The sequence below is a fragment of the Chenopodium quinoa genome, unplaced genomic scaffold, assembly GCF_001683475.1.
Source record: "Chenopodium quinoa cultivar QQ74 unplaced genomic scaffold, ASM168347v1, whole genome shotgun sequence".
NCBI classification, from domain to species: domain Eukaryota; kingdom Viridiplantae; phylum Streptophyta; class Magnoliopsida; order Caryophyllales; family Amaranthaceae; genus Chenopodium; species Chenopodium quinoa.
In genome coordinates, this window is record NW_018742817.1 from 230,896 (window position 1) to 244,741 (window position 13,846).

Below are 13,846 nucleotides of genomic sequence, written 5' to 3' on the forward strand. Positions count from 1 at the left end.
GGGGTCACGGATGGTGGTGGTGGGCTGGTGGTTGGGATAAGGTTATGGTTTTTTTTCTTTTTTTTTTTTAATAAAATTCTTTTTATTTTTATTTATCATTTTTTAAATCAATGTCTTAGGGCCTATTTACATTTACTGAACTAAAGTGAAATGAAATTAAATGAAATGAACTGATGGAGTTGAATTGATTGGAATTGAACTGAACTAAACTGAGCTGAAATTGAATATTTTATAAGAAAAGAAAATTAAAAACTGAATTGAAGTGAACTGATTGTAGTTGAACTAAACTGATTGAAGCTGTACTAAACTGAAATTAAGCTGAAGTGAACAGACTCTTATTTACACGTGTTCATAGTGGGTTCCACTAACGAATTCCATCCAAATATTCGTTAAGTGGTGGTAAAATCCATATTTTTTTTTATAACGCTATAATAAAAAGTTTTAGATTATATGGTGTTATAATCCATTTTCTGTTACTACCATTTTGTGTATTATTTTACAAAATTTCCTATCAAAACACTTAAAAATATTTGCATAATATCACAAATGTATATAATCGGTAGGTTAAGATTAATTCATATATCGTGTTTATGTCTGATTTAAGTTGTTTATCTTATCTACTAAAGTACTAAGGAGTATTATTATTGTATTAGTATTACTACCTTGGTCAAGGAAAAAACTGTGGCAAACCATGGGCGATATACCGTGGGGCGTTGGCTTAATCTGACATTATTCTTCTCCACCACACAACTATCAAACTATCTGGTTTGATGGCTAAAATACGCAACGATATAAATTACAAAATCTTTATTAAATCAAATGAAATCTAATCCAAATGCTCAACTCTCATGCATTTAAGGTTTTTTGTTTTTGTTTTTTTTTAAAAAAAAATAACTACCTATCCAACAATTTTATTTTTATTTATTTTTTATCATTTTTAAAAAAAAAAAAAACAATAACTACCCATCCAATATTTGCCTTTTGTTTTTTTTGTACGTAGTATAATATATGACATGCATTAGCACGAGTATACAGTTCTCTTATCAACAATTCACTATAACACTCAAAATCCCCAAAATTTCACTTTTTTTAAAACAATATGTACTAACATTTCACTTTGTTTTACGAGTATTTTTGGTACATAGTATAATATATGTCATGCATTAGCACGAGTATCAGTTCCTTTATCAACAATTCACTATAGTACTCTAAGGGCCTGTTCTCATTGACTGAACTGAACTGGACTGAGCTGAACTGAAATGAAATGAATATTTTATAAGAGAAGGAAATTAGGAGCTGAACTGAACTGAACTGAACTGAATATCAACATAAGAGAACAGGCCCTAAATCCCCCAACCCTTCAATTATATGCATTTTTTAGGCACTACCCTCTAAACAATTTTCACTTCTCTTATCATAAAAAAAAAAGAAGTACAACACGTTTTTGCGCAACTGGCCTCACCGAATAACTATTTGCAACAGATTAAAGTATATAACTCTTAGAGTAAGACATGCACTAACTCATATGACACTAACCGAGTAACCCGAGTAACCCCTATAACACTAAACGGGTAACCTCTATAAATTTGACATAGTAAACCCCATAATATCTAGCTACATTGCGTGGCCACCGGCATAAAAGAGTAAGACCCTGTTTTTTGAGCTTCTAAGCAAAGCAGGGGATATCATATGCAGAGCAGGTGTCAGCACATTGTTAATACGATTATTAATACTCACTAGAGCAAAGCTAAACAGGGTTCAACAGAGTCGACCAGTCCAAAACCGACCATTGCAACCCAAGTATAAGTTATAACATCAAGATCAAATTTCCATATTTTAAATATATTTTTTCTTATATATCCCGTGCATTTTGCACGGGTACACTCTAGTCTAATATATAATTGCAGAGTCGTTTTCACTACAACCCTCCAAATCCCCAATCCTCAAATCTCATGCATTTGAGGTGTTTTTATTTATTTATCATTTTTTTAACTAACCAATAACTACCATTCTACTACTTTATTTATTTGTTTTCTTAAAAAAAATTGTATTTTTTCAAGGGATTACAATAACTAATAATAACAATTCATTTTTTTCTTAAACACTACTAACATTTCACTTTGTGTTATTTTCTTTCGTGTATAATATGTGTCGTGTATTAGCACGGCTACACGGATATACAGTTCCTTTATCAACAATTCACTATAAAACTCAAAATCTCCAACCCTTCAATTCAAAAAAACTTCCACTTCTCTAATCAACAAAACAAAAATATGTACAACACGTTTTTTGCGTGACTGGCCTCATTGAATAGTTGCTTGCAAAAGAATAAAGTAACCCCTCCTATAGCACTGATCGAATAACTCCTATGACACTAACCGAGTAACCCCTATAACACAAAATGAGTAACTCTACAGCTTTGACAAAGTAACCCCATAATAACTTGACACAATTTGCGTGGCCACCCACATATAAGAGTAAGGTTTTGTTCTTTTAAGTTTATGAGCAGAATAGAGCACATCAGATTGCAAATGAGTAGAGCAGGGCTCAACAAAGTATATAAGATTTTAGCAGAGTAGAGCAAAAACAGACCATAAATAGTTCAAAATAATAGGACCTAAGATACTAAATCTAAATCGACTTTCCGTATTTTAAATATATTTTTTCTTATATTATATAATTAAAATATTTATAATATAATATAAATCCGGTGCGTTTTGCAGGGTGCAGTAAAATTTATAAAGAAAAGGCAACAATTTTGGCGTGAATATCTTAATTACTCATCATTGATATGACATGGCGCAAAAAGACAAAATAAAAGTGGCCTGATAAATGGTGCCAGAATAGTGTTCCTGATCCTTACCACACCAGATAAGAACTCTCTAGATTCTTTTTAAGTCCATGTGTTTTATTTTTATTTATTTTTGGACTTTGATTCCATTAATTTCCCTACTTTTGGAATTTTATTTTTCAGAATTTCTTATCCATGCAAAACAACCAAGGGCCCCACCTTAAACACTTGTGGACACATGATTTTCAACAACCTTATTCTGGGTCCCATTACACGTGAAATACTCATCATTTAACTTTTTTTTTTTTTTTAGGTTAACCACATCTTTAGCCTAGGGGTGAGCATGGAACGGGTACCCGTACCGTTAGTATTAACGGTTCGGGTACCCAATACCAAAATCCCTAAAAGTGATATCCATATCCCGAACCGATAAATTCAGGTACCCGGACTTCGGGTACCCAGATTTTCGGATCGGTTATCGGGTACCCAATAATAATAATTAAACTTAATTATGTAGTTATTATAATATAATTTACCACTAATTAACAACGATATCATATAATTTTGACCAAATTATTAGTAATATTACAAATCTTTGATATTATAAAATAATTATATAGTAAAGTAAGAGTTTAGATTTTAAAAAAAAATAGATTTAAATAGGCAAAAAGGCAAAAAAATGCTTATCGGAACGGATCGAGTAACCGTTTATTTTAAAATGATACCCAATAATCATACCCGATAACAAATTATCGGAACGGGTACCCGAACCGTTATGATTATCGGATCGGGTACCCTAATTTTCGGAACGGTTACGGATCGGTTTTTCGGGTTTTCGATTTTTACTTTCGCTCAGCCCTACTTTAGCCTTTAATAACAAGTTTTTTTTTTTTTTTTTTTTTTTTTTTTTTTTTAAGTGAATCAAGTCTTGTGTTTTATTATAAAATAAAAATAAATAAAATAAAATAAAATAAAATAAATAATGAAGCAATTCTTGGTTGGAAAATTCAGGTCAGGTCACTAGGGTCGGTTGAGTTTGATTGGGTTGGGTTTATTTTGGATTTGATTGTTTGAGTCATCCTAAAATATTTTGTCCATACAAAATGAAATTTAGATCGTGTCACTTTCGGATTGGGTTAAATTTTGACGCAGTACCTCTACTCGGAGCCATCTTTCATTAATTACACATTAATATTCTTAAACTACGATAGTTTAAGTTAACTATTGCGTATTTGCGTTTATTAATACATAATTTAACTAAAGGTTTGAAAAGTTAATATATTAAAAAAAAAGGGAAATTTTGACAATTACCATCTACTATTGTTTCCATTTTAGCAATTACCACCTATTATTAATTTTTTTTTTGAAAATTACCACCAACTATTTTCTTAAACACCAAAAGCTACCACCTAGTTGGCTCTCAACCACCATATGATGTCATGTGGGCCCCACATAATACCTTCCCTCTCTTTTTTCCCTCCCATTTCTTATTTCTCATTCGATACTTCACTCCCAAGTTCAATTTTGTTCGTAAATGAAATCGAATAGGCAAACAATATTCAATCAATTATTTGGTTTGGAGAAGTGATTGAATTGCAGTGGTTTTGATTTCTTTCAGCGAAAAATTGAACTTGGAAGTGAAGTACCGAGTGAGAAATAAGAAATGGGAGGGAAAAAGGGAAGGAAGGTATTATGTGGGGTCCACATGATGTCATAAGGTGGTTGAGAGCCAAATAGGTGGGAACTTTTGGTGTTTAAGAAAAAAGTTGGTGGTAATTTTCAAACAAAATAATAGTAGGTGGTAATCGCTAAAATGAAAACAATAGTAGGTGACAATTGTCAAAAAAATTTTAAAAATAATTTAATAACATTCAAATTAGGTAAAGTTTTGGGTGAGGCAGATTCACGTAAGTTCACCATCTTTATTCTCCTTCTTACCCTTTCTCTCTCCTCTCGCCCATCAATGGTGCCCAGATCCTCCACCACTCTCCGCCTCCTGTCTCGCACCTCCCAACTTGCCAGGGATTAAGAATGATCAGATGCAACTTGCTTTGGCAATCAGTGCTTTGAATTCGGAGTTTCGAGATGATATGGAGAATGACCGGATTTGTGCTTCTACTCTGTTGAGTTTGGGGAGGTCGAATTCTATTGATGATGGTCAGAGATAACGAGGCTTTTGGTGAGGCGGCTTTGTCGCAGCATTTTTGGCTGAGTTTGATTAATTTGATTTTGTGAAATTCGATCGTGGAATTGTTAATTGATGATGAAATGTAAGAGTTTGTTAGAGATGATGTGAAATTTGAGGGTTGAGGATAGATAAAATATTATAGCCATGGAAGAAGAAGAGGGTCAGTGATGAACGAGAAAATAATGTCAGGTATGTATTATATGTTTATTGTTTGGTATTTGATTGTTATTGTTCGGTATTAAATGTTTATTGTCAGGTATTAGATTAGTATTGTCATGTATTAGATTAATATTAATTGGTGTAATATTTTTCAGGATTTAGAAAATTTTAGTCAGGAACAAGATTATTTTAGGGCCTATTCTCATTTACTGAACTGAACTGAACTTATTAGAGCTGAGCTGAGCTGAACTAAACTAAACTAAACTGAACTTATTAGAGCTGAACTGAAATGAATATTTTATAAGAGAAGAAAATTAGGTGCTGAACTGAATTGAATTTAACTTAACTTATTAGAGCTGAACCGAACTGAAAATAATCATATGAGAACAAACCCTCTGGAATAAGATAATTTTTATCAGGAATAAGACTATTTTAGTCAGAAATAAGATAGTTTTTATCAGGAATAAGACAAAATTATTGATTTTATAAAATGTTGATGCGCGGGCTTTGATCGGGTTTCTCACACCCGCGCCTTTTTGTTGCTGAGCCCGGTCTCACGTGAGTTCGTTCTACGCAAAACATTCTCTTCAAAATTAGGACATGTTCACATTTACTGAACTGAACTTAACTGATTGGAGCTGAACTGAGATTAAATGAATATTTTATGAGAGTAGGAAATTAGGAGCTGAACTGAACTGAACTGATTAGAGCTGAGATGAACTGAAATTAAGCTGAAGTAAATAGGCCTTTAGTTGACAAAACTTTACTATTGCCACTATTTACAATTTCTATTTTGACTACCTTTTGTGATTTATAGATAAAAATAAAAATACAGATTTGATCATGGGTCGGGCCTAAGCAAAAAAAATTGTCTCGGGTCGAGGCTTTGAGCCAGGCCCAAGTTCGCGGTAAGAAATTTGTGCCCAACCCTACTATTTCAAGCCAAAAATGGATGGCTTTTCGGACCATTTTCAGCCCAAACTAAAATTTTAGCTAAATAAAAAAAGAAATTAGGTTACCCAAATCCCAAAAGATTAATTAATTACTGCAATTAAAATCAAGTCACGCTAGCTTAAAGATAAAAATAAATACTCCAGTTTTTAAAGTTAAAACACATCAACTATATGAAACAAATGAGGTATGACAGTATGAGTAATTATGTATTGTGGTTATCAAACTATTAACTTTTCCACATCTAAAACAAATGCAGTAGACGCTTCCTATTAGTCTTTGTTAAAGATAAGCGAACCTTCTTATTGGTCACACGCCCAATAAAATGACAAAAATACCCTTATAGCATCCTTTAAAAGGCAATGCTATGATCATTGCAAATTATATGTCCTTTCTCTGAACTTCCAAACTTACAGAAAAGTACAAAGTAAGAGATCCGAGAAGGAAAGAGAGCTAAATATGTTGGGAGTGTTCAGCAGCTCAGTAGTGTCACCCCCGGAGGAGCTTGTGGCTGCTGGAAGTCGGACGCCTTCGCCAAAGACGAAGGCGACCGAGCTCGTTAGCCGCTTCCTTGCCGGAAACACCGCCGCTATCTCGGCTCAGATTGGGGATTTTGCTCACTTAGCCTTCTCTCATGAAAGAGAATCTCTTCTCCGGCCTAGGTATATATGTTTGCTTTAAAATTTTCATTTTTGGGTTCTTATTCAATATTCATAACTGTACTCTCATTTTTTGAGGGACAAAATCGTAATATTTTGGGATAAAAATGGGTAAAACCGCTAACACCAGTAAAATCGCTGATGGTGGGTTGACAGTTTTACATACTACATACGGTCCAAATTACTCGCAACTTTGGAATATTTTATATCTCACAAATAATAGCTTAAAATTGCGAGTAATTTGGATAAGAGATAGTATAAACATTGCAAAAATACCTTATTTAATTGCAAATTTGCCACTAGACAAACAAGTGATGGTTGATGTTGTTTATCAAGTAAATAAACTTGTATCTCTTTATTAAATTTGCATTAAGCTTAAGATATCTCTTTTTCTTATAGTTTAATTAAAGCTAAAGTAAATTATAAGAGTAGATTATAATTGATCGATCTCAAGTCTTTGATATCAATCATATCACCAATGACTTAACCGGCTAAATTAATTGACATCGGTGATCAAGCACATACTAAAAGTTGGATAGGAAAGTTGTGACTTATGACTTTATAAGTGGGTGTAGATCGCAAAATAAAATGGAAAACTAAATAAAAGGCCATTATTATTATTATTATTATTATTATTATTATTATTATTTTCTATTTAATTTATAATTTTCAACTCTAATTTAGAGTTGATCAACTTTGGCCCGATCCGCTTGGGTAACACGCAAAACTTGATTTTTAATTCGGGCTATTACCCCGGCCTTATGTCCAACCCAGCCCGAGAAGGAGTTAAGTTGGATTTTGGTATTAATAGATTTATGGCCTAAAGATTAAGTTGGTTTGATTCTAAATCCAAAGGGTTACTTATGAAAGTTGCGTAAATAAAGTTTCAAAAAAAAGTTGCGTAAATAACTCATTTCTCCAAGTATTGCCGTAATAAAATGTACTTGTTGTACTTAACTTCATTCCTTCAAAAAAATAAACCTCAAATAATTACTGTATGTTCTTCTTACATACATTGACGGCTTAATGTTACTCGTGTTTATACACTCCACTTTAACCAATTTTGATGATTTGTATACTCTACTTTAACCAATTCATTTCAATTTATACTTTTATAATAATTGTTAGTTTATAATCTTTACATATTGGTAATTAAAGACAATATTGTAATACTCCCTCTAATTTTTTAAGTACCCCATAGTAACATGTATTCAATATTTTGAGCAATAATATCAGACCCGATCATATCAGATCCGATCATTCGAATTGACACCCCCAATATCAATGCAAAACTTTGAGCAATAATATCTTTAATTATCATTAACAATAAATTATAATAATTAAATATTAATAATTTATTTATTGAGATGATTTTAACAAATACCAAAGTATAATTTTGCTTATGTATAATTAACAAACATTAATTAAAGTATGTTTAATAAATAGTGCCAAAATTCAAATAAAATACTTAAAAAAAATGGAGGGAGTAATTAATAGAGTACAATTTTTAAAAGGAAAACTTTATAGGTATGTCATAACTCATACTGACGTGTAACTCAAAAATGGATTGATTGATTTCGTAAACATATGGATTAATTTTTGATAGAAAAGGTTGACGTGGTGATAACACCGTATTCATCGTCGTATCGTATTACTCGTATGTATCACTGACACTGAAGTGACTACTGTCATACGGAGTACATTATTCTTACCATTTGGCTGCTGACAACATTGTTATTTGCGTGATTATTTTTTGTTTTTCCTTTTCTTTTGTTTTTTTTTTCTTCAGTTAACAAAAAAAGTAAACATGAAATAAATCTAATAATATCCATATAGCAAAGAATACATTATTTCTTATAAATTAATTAATTATCAGTTTTAAAAATTTGACTCAAAAAATAAAAGTGCTATGGAAATAAGGGAATAGTGGATTATGTTAATTGTTAAAGTCAATAAATTACTTAAAACTAGGTGCCTCTAAATCTGTATCATATTTAAAAAATGAAGGAAATTTTTTTTGCAAACAAAGGACCTGTTCATATTTACTTATTTTCAGTTCAGTTCAGTTCAATTCAGCTCCAATCAGTTCAGTTCAGTTCAGTTCAGTTCAGCTCCAATCAGTTCAGTTCAGTTCAGTTCAGCTCTTAATTTCCCTCTCTCATAAAATATTCATTTCAGCTTAGTTCAGTTCAGTTCAGTTCAGTTCAGTTAAGCTCCAATCAGTTCAGTTCAGTTCAACTCAGTTCAGTAAATATGAACAGGCCCAAAGAGATGGAGGTATACTACTACTCCGTAGTATATATCATTGTTTAAACATCTATTGTTTTTTTTTTTTTTTTTGACACACTATTGTTTTTTCAATGAACAAATAATACAGAAGATGATGATAATAATAATAATAATAATAATAATAATAATAATAATAATAATAATAATAATAATAATAATAAATTGTTAATGTTAAGCAATGTGTTATTATTATTATTATTTTTTTTAAAAAAGCAATACGTTATTTTAATTAAGAGTATCTTTAATTATATATTAATTAAAAAAAAGTTGAATAATAATGTATTTAGATAACAATTGACGGAGTATTTCTCAGTTAATGTAGGATAAATATAAAAAGGGAAGTGTTAAAAGCTAATACAAAATAGACAAAGTATAAGTTTTTCCACGTTCAATTCTAAAATTCGTGCAGTAGCCGTAGACGTAATAACCTTATCTCTCTTAGATGATAATATGAGATGAAATCATGAAGATAAAAAGAGATCACTCACAAGTCACAACAAAATTCTAGAATCAAACCGCCAACCTCATGGCTAAAAATTTTACTTATCGAGACTTTATTATTATGACATAGTACTACCAATTCCCTTTTTTTAGAATTTATGGAAGTTTGGAAACTTTGGTTATACAAAAGTTGTCTAGCAATTTTTAGGATAAAATCATATGATCCTATAAAATAAAATTGACGCAGATTGACCATTCTAGAAACCTTGTGTGACTTATTTTCAATAATTAATTAACATACATTAATTTTTTTTCATTTTTTTGAAACCCCATGACATATTATTTGCCATAAACCCAAACATGACCCAATTAGAAGAAACTTTTTTTTTATTACACATTTACACTTAGAGGAACTATGAAGCAAAAATTTAATCAGTTAAATATGAGTCAAATTGATTGGATCGTACTTAATCAAGCCTTATTGGAGTGACATGTTTATCTTTGAATTTGAAGAATTAGATAGAATTGCTTATCTAACTTTGAAATGTAGATGAGATTTTAAACATCATTATTAAAATTGAGAACACTTTTTTAAAGTTAGGTAAGATGTTGATACTTGATAGGATGCTTACCTCTTCTACTTATCTATTTCCTTTGTTTCCAGGCAATACACTTTTTTTATTGTATACTTTTCGCACAATTTTCAATTCAATATTTAAGAACAAAAACAATTTCAAATATGTTTTATAAGAAGAAAATTGATACTTCTAAAAGTTGAATATAAGGTGCTAAAAGTTAAAATTAATGGAATATAATATATTTTTCATAATATACATCTACGAAGTATATACTTGTCAACTTGTCATGTCTTTCGTTCTGATCAATTAATCGATACCAGATATGAAAGATTTTTAAAGCTTATTTGCACCATAAGATTAAGAATTCATTACCCACAGGCCACAGCTAACAAATTTATAATATTATATTTATTATTAATATTCTTAAAAAGTTGAATGCATGGACCACAAAATTTCTATATATATTTATTATTTATTATTAATTATTACTAGACAAAAGAGTATACACTTTGATTCTTGGTTCCTTAATACAGAATATGTACTCGTATATGTTCTAAGTACATCCAACTGTTTCTACAATATAAATATATAATCCTGCTTTTACAGAACAATTACGCTCATATTTCATAAAAATGGTTACACTTTGAAAGTTGACACTATTTACGAAATCAAGTTTGACTAATACTTATGATTTATGCTGATGGAAAAATAGTCACGTGAAAAAGTGTTAAATTTGTCTCTATATTTATATTTGAAACATTAGATATCTTCTTATATTTCACTAGTCACAGTCTTACATTGTCAATCATAAACAACTTAAGTGTAACCATTTTAATGTAAAGGGGCAACCTCATCAAATTTCAATATTGCTAACTAGCAAATCTTATATCTTATATGCATAAAATTTCAGGTCATTTGCCGCGAAAGATGAGATATTCTGCTTATTTGAAGGAGCACTTCACAATCTAGGCAGTCTAAACCAACATTATGGACTATCAAAGACAGCCAATGAATCAGTTTTGATCATTGAAGCGTACAAGGCACTTCGTGATCGAGCTCCACACCCTACAAACCATGTTATAGGCCACCTCGATGGAGACTTCTCTTTCATTGTCTTCGACAAGTCTACCTCCACCTTGTTTGTGGCATCGGTGTGTATACTACTTACATCCAAATATATATACTACCTTCGTTAACATTTACTTGCAACTTTAGGGAATTATTTAATTGACATAAAATATTCCAAAGTTGTAAGTAAATGTTAACGGAGGTAGTATATAGCAACCCGATTATTAAGAATTGTAATAGACTTGTGACATCTATCCATCTTTTGTTGCAGGACCAATTCGGTAAAGTTCCTCTATACTGGGGAATCACTTGTGATGGGTATGTCGCCTTCGCTAATGATGCAGACTTGCTTAAAGGTTCTTGTGGCAAGTCACTTGCTTCTTTCCCTCAAGGTAGGTGCTTGAGTATGACTTGTTTAGATTGCGATAGATATCGAACCCACTCTTACTATTAAATTGACTATGGAACCCTGAGAAGTGAGAAAACACTCTTTTGGTACAAAATATTGGATAATATTGGTTGAAAATGGACCAATAATATGGTCATATAAAGACTAATAAACAAAACTAAAGTATAATAAATTAATAATATATCGAGTGAAAAATGAAGTAATCTAGTCTCACGACTAACATGTACTTGCACAGCTACCAGCTACCACCTCAACTAATTTTACTAGACATATCCTTATCGTGACATATATACAAGTTTACGTATTACTTTATACATAATACTACTGTCACACTTGTTTTGCAGGGTGTTTCTTCTCCACTGCCATAGGAGAATTAAGAAGCTACGAGAATCCTAAACACAAGGTTACTGCTGTTCCTGCTACTGATGAAGAGATGTGGGGTGCTACATTCAAGGTAATCAAATGATCACATAAACTTAATTTCCCTTAATTTTAACAAAATATATGTGCGTTCATACTTCATAGTAGTGAGTTAGTGACAAGCATACTAATCAAAGTGTGTTAGGATCAAAGTCTTGTTGACTTACACAAAGCAAACATTCTAATTAATTAAAAGGTAATAAAAAATATGATGAGTTAATATTTAGTTTATCACAGAATTCGTGAATGCACCTAATCTGAAGTACTTTAATAATTTATAATCTTAATTTGAGCGTTAAAAAACTTAAAAATTGACTTGTTAATTAAAATTATTGTTAACATAAAGACTGAATTGGAGAAAATCATATCGCTTAGCCTTATACCGATAATCACAACAGTATATATGTTCGTATTACACAATATTGACCTAGCTTGTCTAAAACTCCTAAAAGACATATTTACTAAATTAAAGATAACTATACAATAATATATTAACAACAACCGACTTTCAAATCAAATTAGTACGTCGTAAAGAGAGATAAAGTAAGTTTACATGACTTAAATGATCCTAAATCTATAATATACTAGGTTAGCTTTGTTCGAAACGAAACAATGTTAAGAAAATCACTGTTTTTTGTAGGGATATTCATTATTTATACATTGATTAACATCGGATCCCTTGATTTAATTTGCACTCGACAAATCACAATAATGTAAATAGTTGATTGTGTATGTCCAAAAGCCACATCTAAGAAGTTATAGCCACAAATATAAGTTTTATACGATTGAGTTAATAAGACACATGATTGGATATTTGGATGATGTTTTCAGGTTGAAGGGCCAGCAGTATTGGCAGCCACAAAATAGGATTGTCACTCCAAAATCGGTGCCTTCACATTCAAATCAATTTGCTATCATCCAACATTTAATTTTTAGTCACTAAATTTGTGGTATAGGGATGCCATGTACAGATAGATGTCTAATAAGAGTCAGGGTCGGGTGGCCGGGTGGGCGGGCCAGCTCAGGCGGGTCGAGTTTTTGTGATACTTAAGTTTATCATTATTGTCTGTGATGTGTGGCTTTATCATTGTAAGATTTTCTGTCTAGGGTAATATTATTCTACTTTTTTTTTTTTTTTTTTTTTTTTTTTTTTTTTTTCACTTTTTATTTTGTGGTAAGGTCTAGGGTAGTACTTGGTAAGATAAGTTGTCAAAAAAAAAACTTGGTAAGATAAACATATTGGTGTCCCATGTAATGCAGTCCTCATAATTTATCACTATGCATAGCTACATTAGCTACTACTACATGTGATTTTAATAAATTTCGCCAAAAAGTTAATGTTATTATTTTCTTCTATTTCTTATTTATTGCGTATTGCATGGTCTTTAAATGAATTAATGAAGAACTTGGTACTGTCATGAATACAGTGGCGTATTCAGGAATTCCGAACTGTGGGTTCAGAATCTTAAAAAACAAACGATGCTCATATATTAATTAAATATTCAATATATAAGTTCAAATTTTTTATTACAAATGGATGAATTAAACAGTTATAAAATAATAAATAAAAAAACCCTACAAAAGCATTCTTCGAGTTTTATACTTTGATAGCGTGCTAAAAATATTACTACTTCTATAAATGATAAATCTGTAATTATATTGCAAAAAATCAATATTACACGAAAATTCGAAAAACAAAAATCCCAAGTCCCCAATAAACACAAATTTGATAATGAAATTTTTTTCTAATTATCAATTAAAAGACCAAGTAAAAATTTTAAATTCTAAGTTTCTGAATTCAATTTGTACGTCAACAATATATCAAAACTAATTAAACAAATCAATAATTAATCGGTTGAAACTAATTTAATACGTACTAAAGGATAAAAACAA

At 30.8% G+C, this 13,846-nt stretch overlaps 1 protein-coding gene across 1 annotated transcript; it reads left to right on the forward strand.

Moving 5' to 3' along the window:
• The first annotated feature begins 6,460 nt into the window (after positions 1-6,460).
• Positions 6,461-13,299, forward strand: LOC110725911 (stem-specific protein TSJT1-like). Its single transcript, XM_021905378.1, has 5 exons — positions 6,461-6,751; positions 10,967-11,207; positions 11,396-11,516; positions 11,878-11,987; positions 12,785-13,299. The coding sequence occupies exons 1-5, from the start codon at positions 6,549-6,551 to the stop codon at positions 12,818-12,820; spliced, it is 711 nt and encodes a 236-aa protein (XP_021761070.1). The 5' UTR covers positions 6,461-6,548; the 3' UTR covers positions 12,821-13,299.
• The last annotated feature ends 547 nt before the right edge of the window (positions 13,300-13,846 follow it).

What these genes read in the sequence shown, in the direction of transcription:
- LOC110725911 (XM_021905378.1), top strand. Translation starts at nt 6,549, where the DNA reads ATGTTGGGAGTGTTCAGCAGCTCAGTAGTGTCACCCCCGGAGGAGCTT. An exon ending in ACTTGCTTCTTTCCCTCAAG is followed by an intron (nt 11,517 to 11,877) that starts GTAGGTGCTTGA and finishes CTTGTTTTGCAG; the next exon opens with GGTGTTTCTTCTCCACTGCC. An exon ending in TGTGGGGTGCTACATTCAAG is followed by an intron (nt 11,988 to 12,784) that starts GTAATCAAATGA and finishes TGATGTTTTCAG; the next exon opens with GTTGAAGGGCCAGCAGTATT.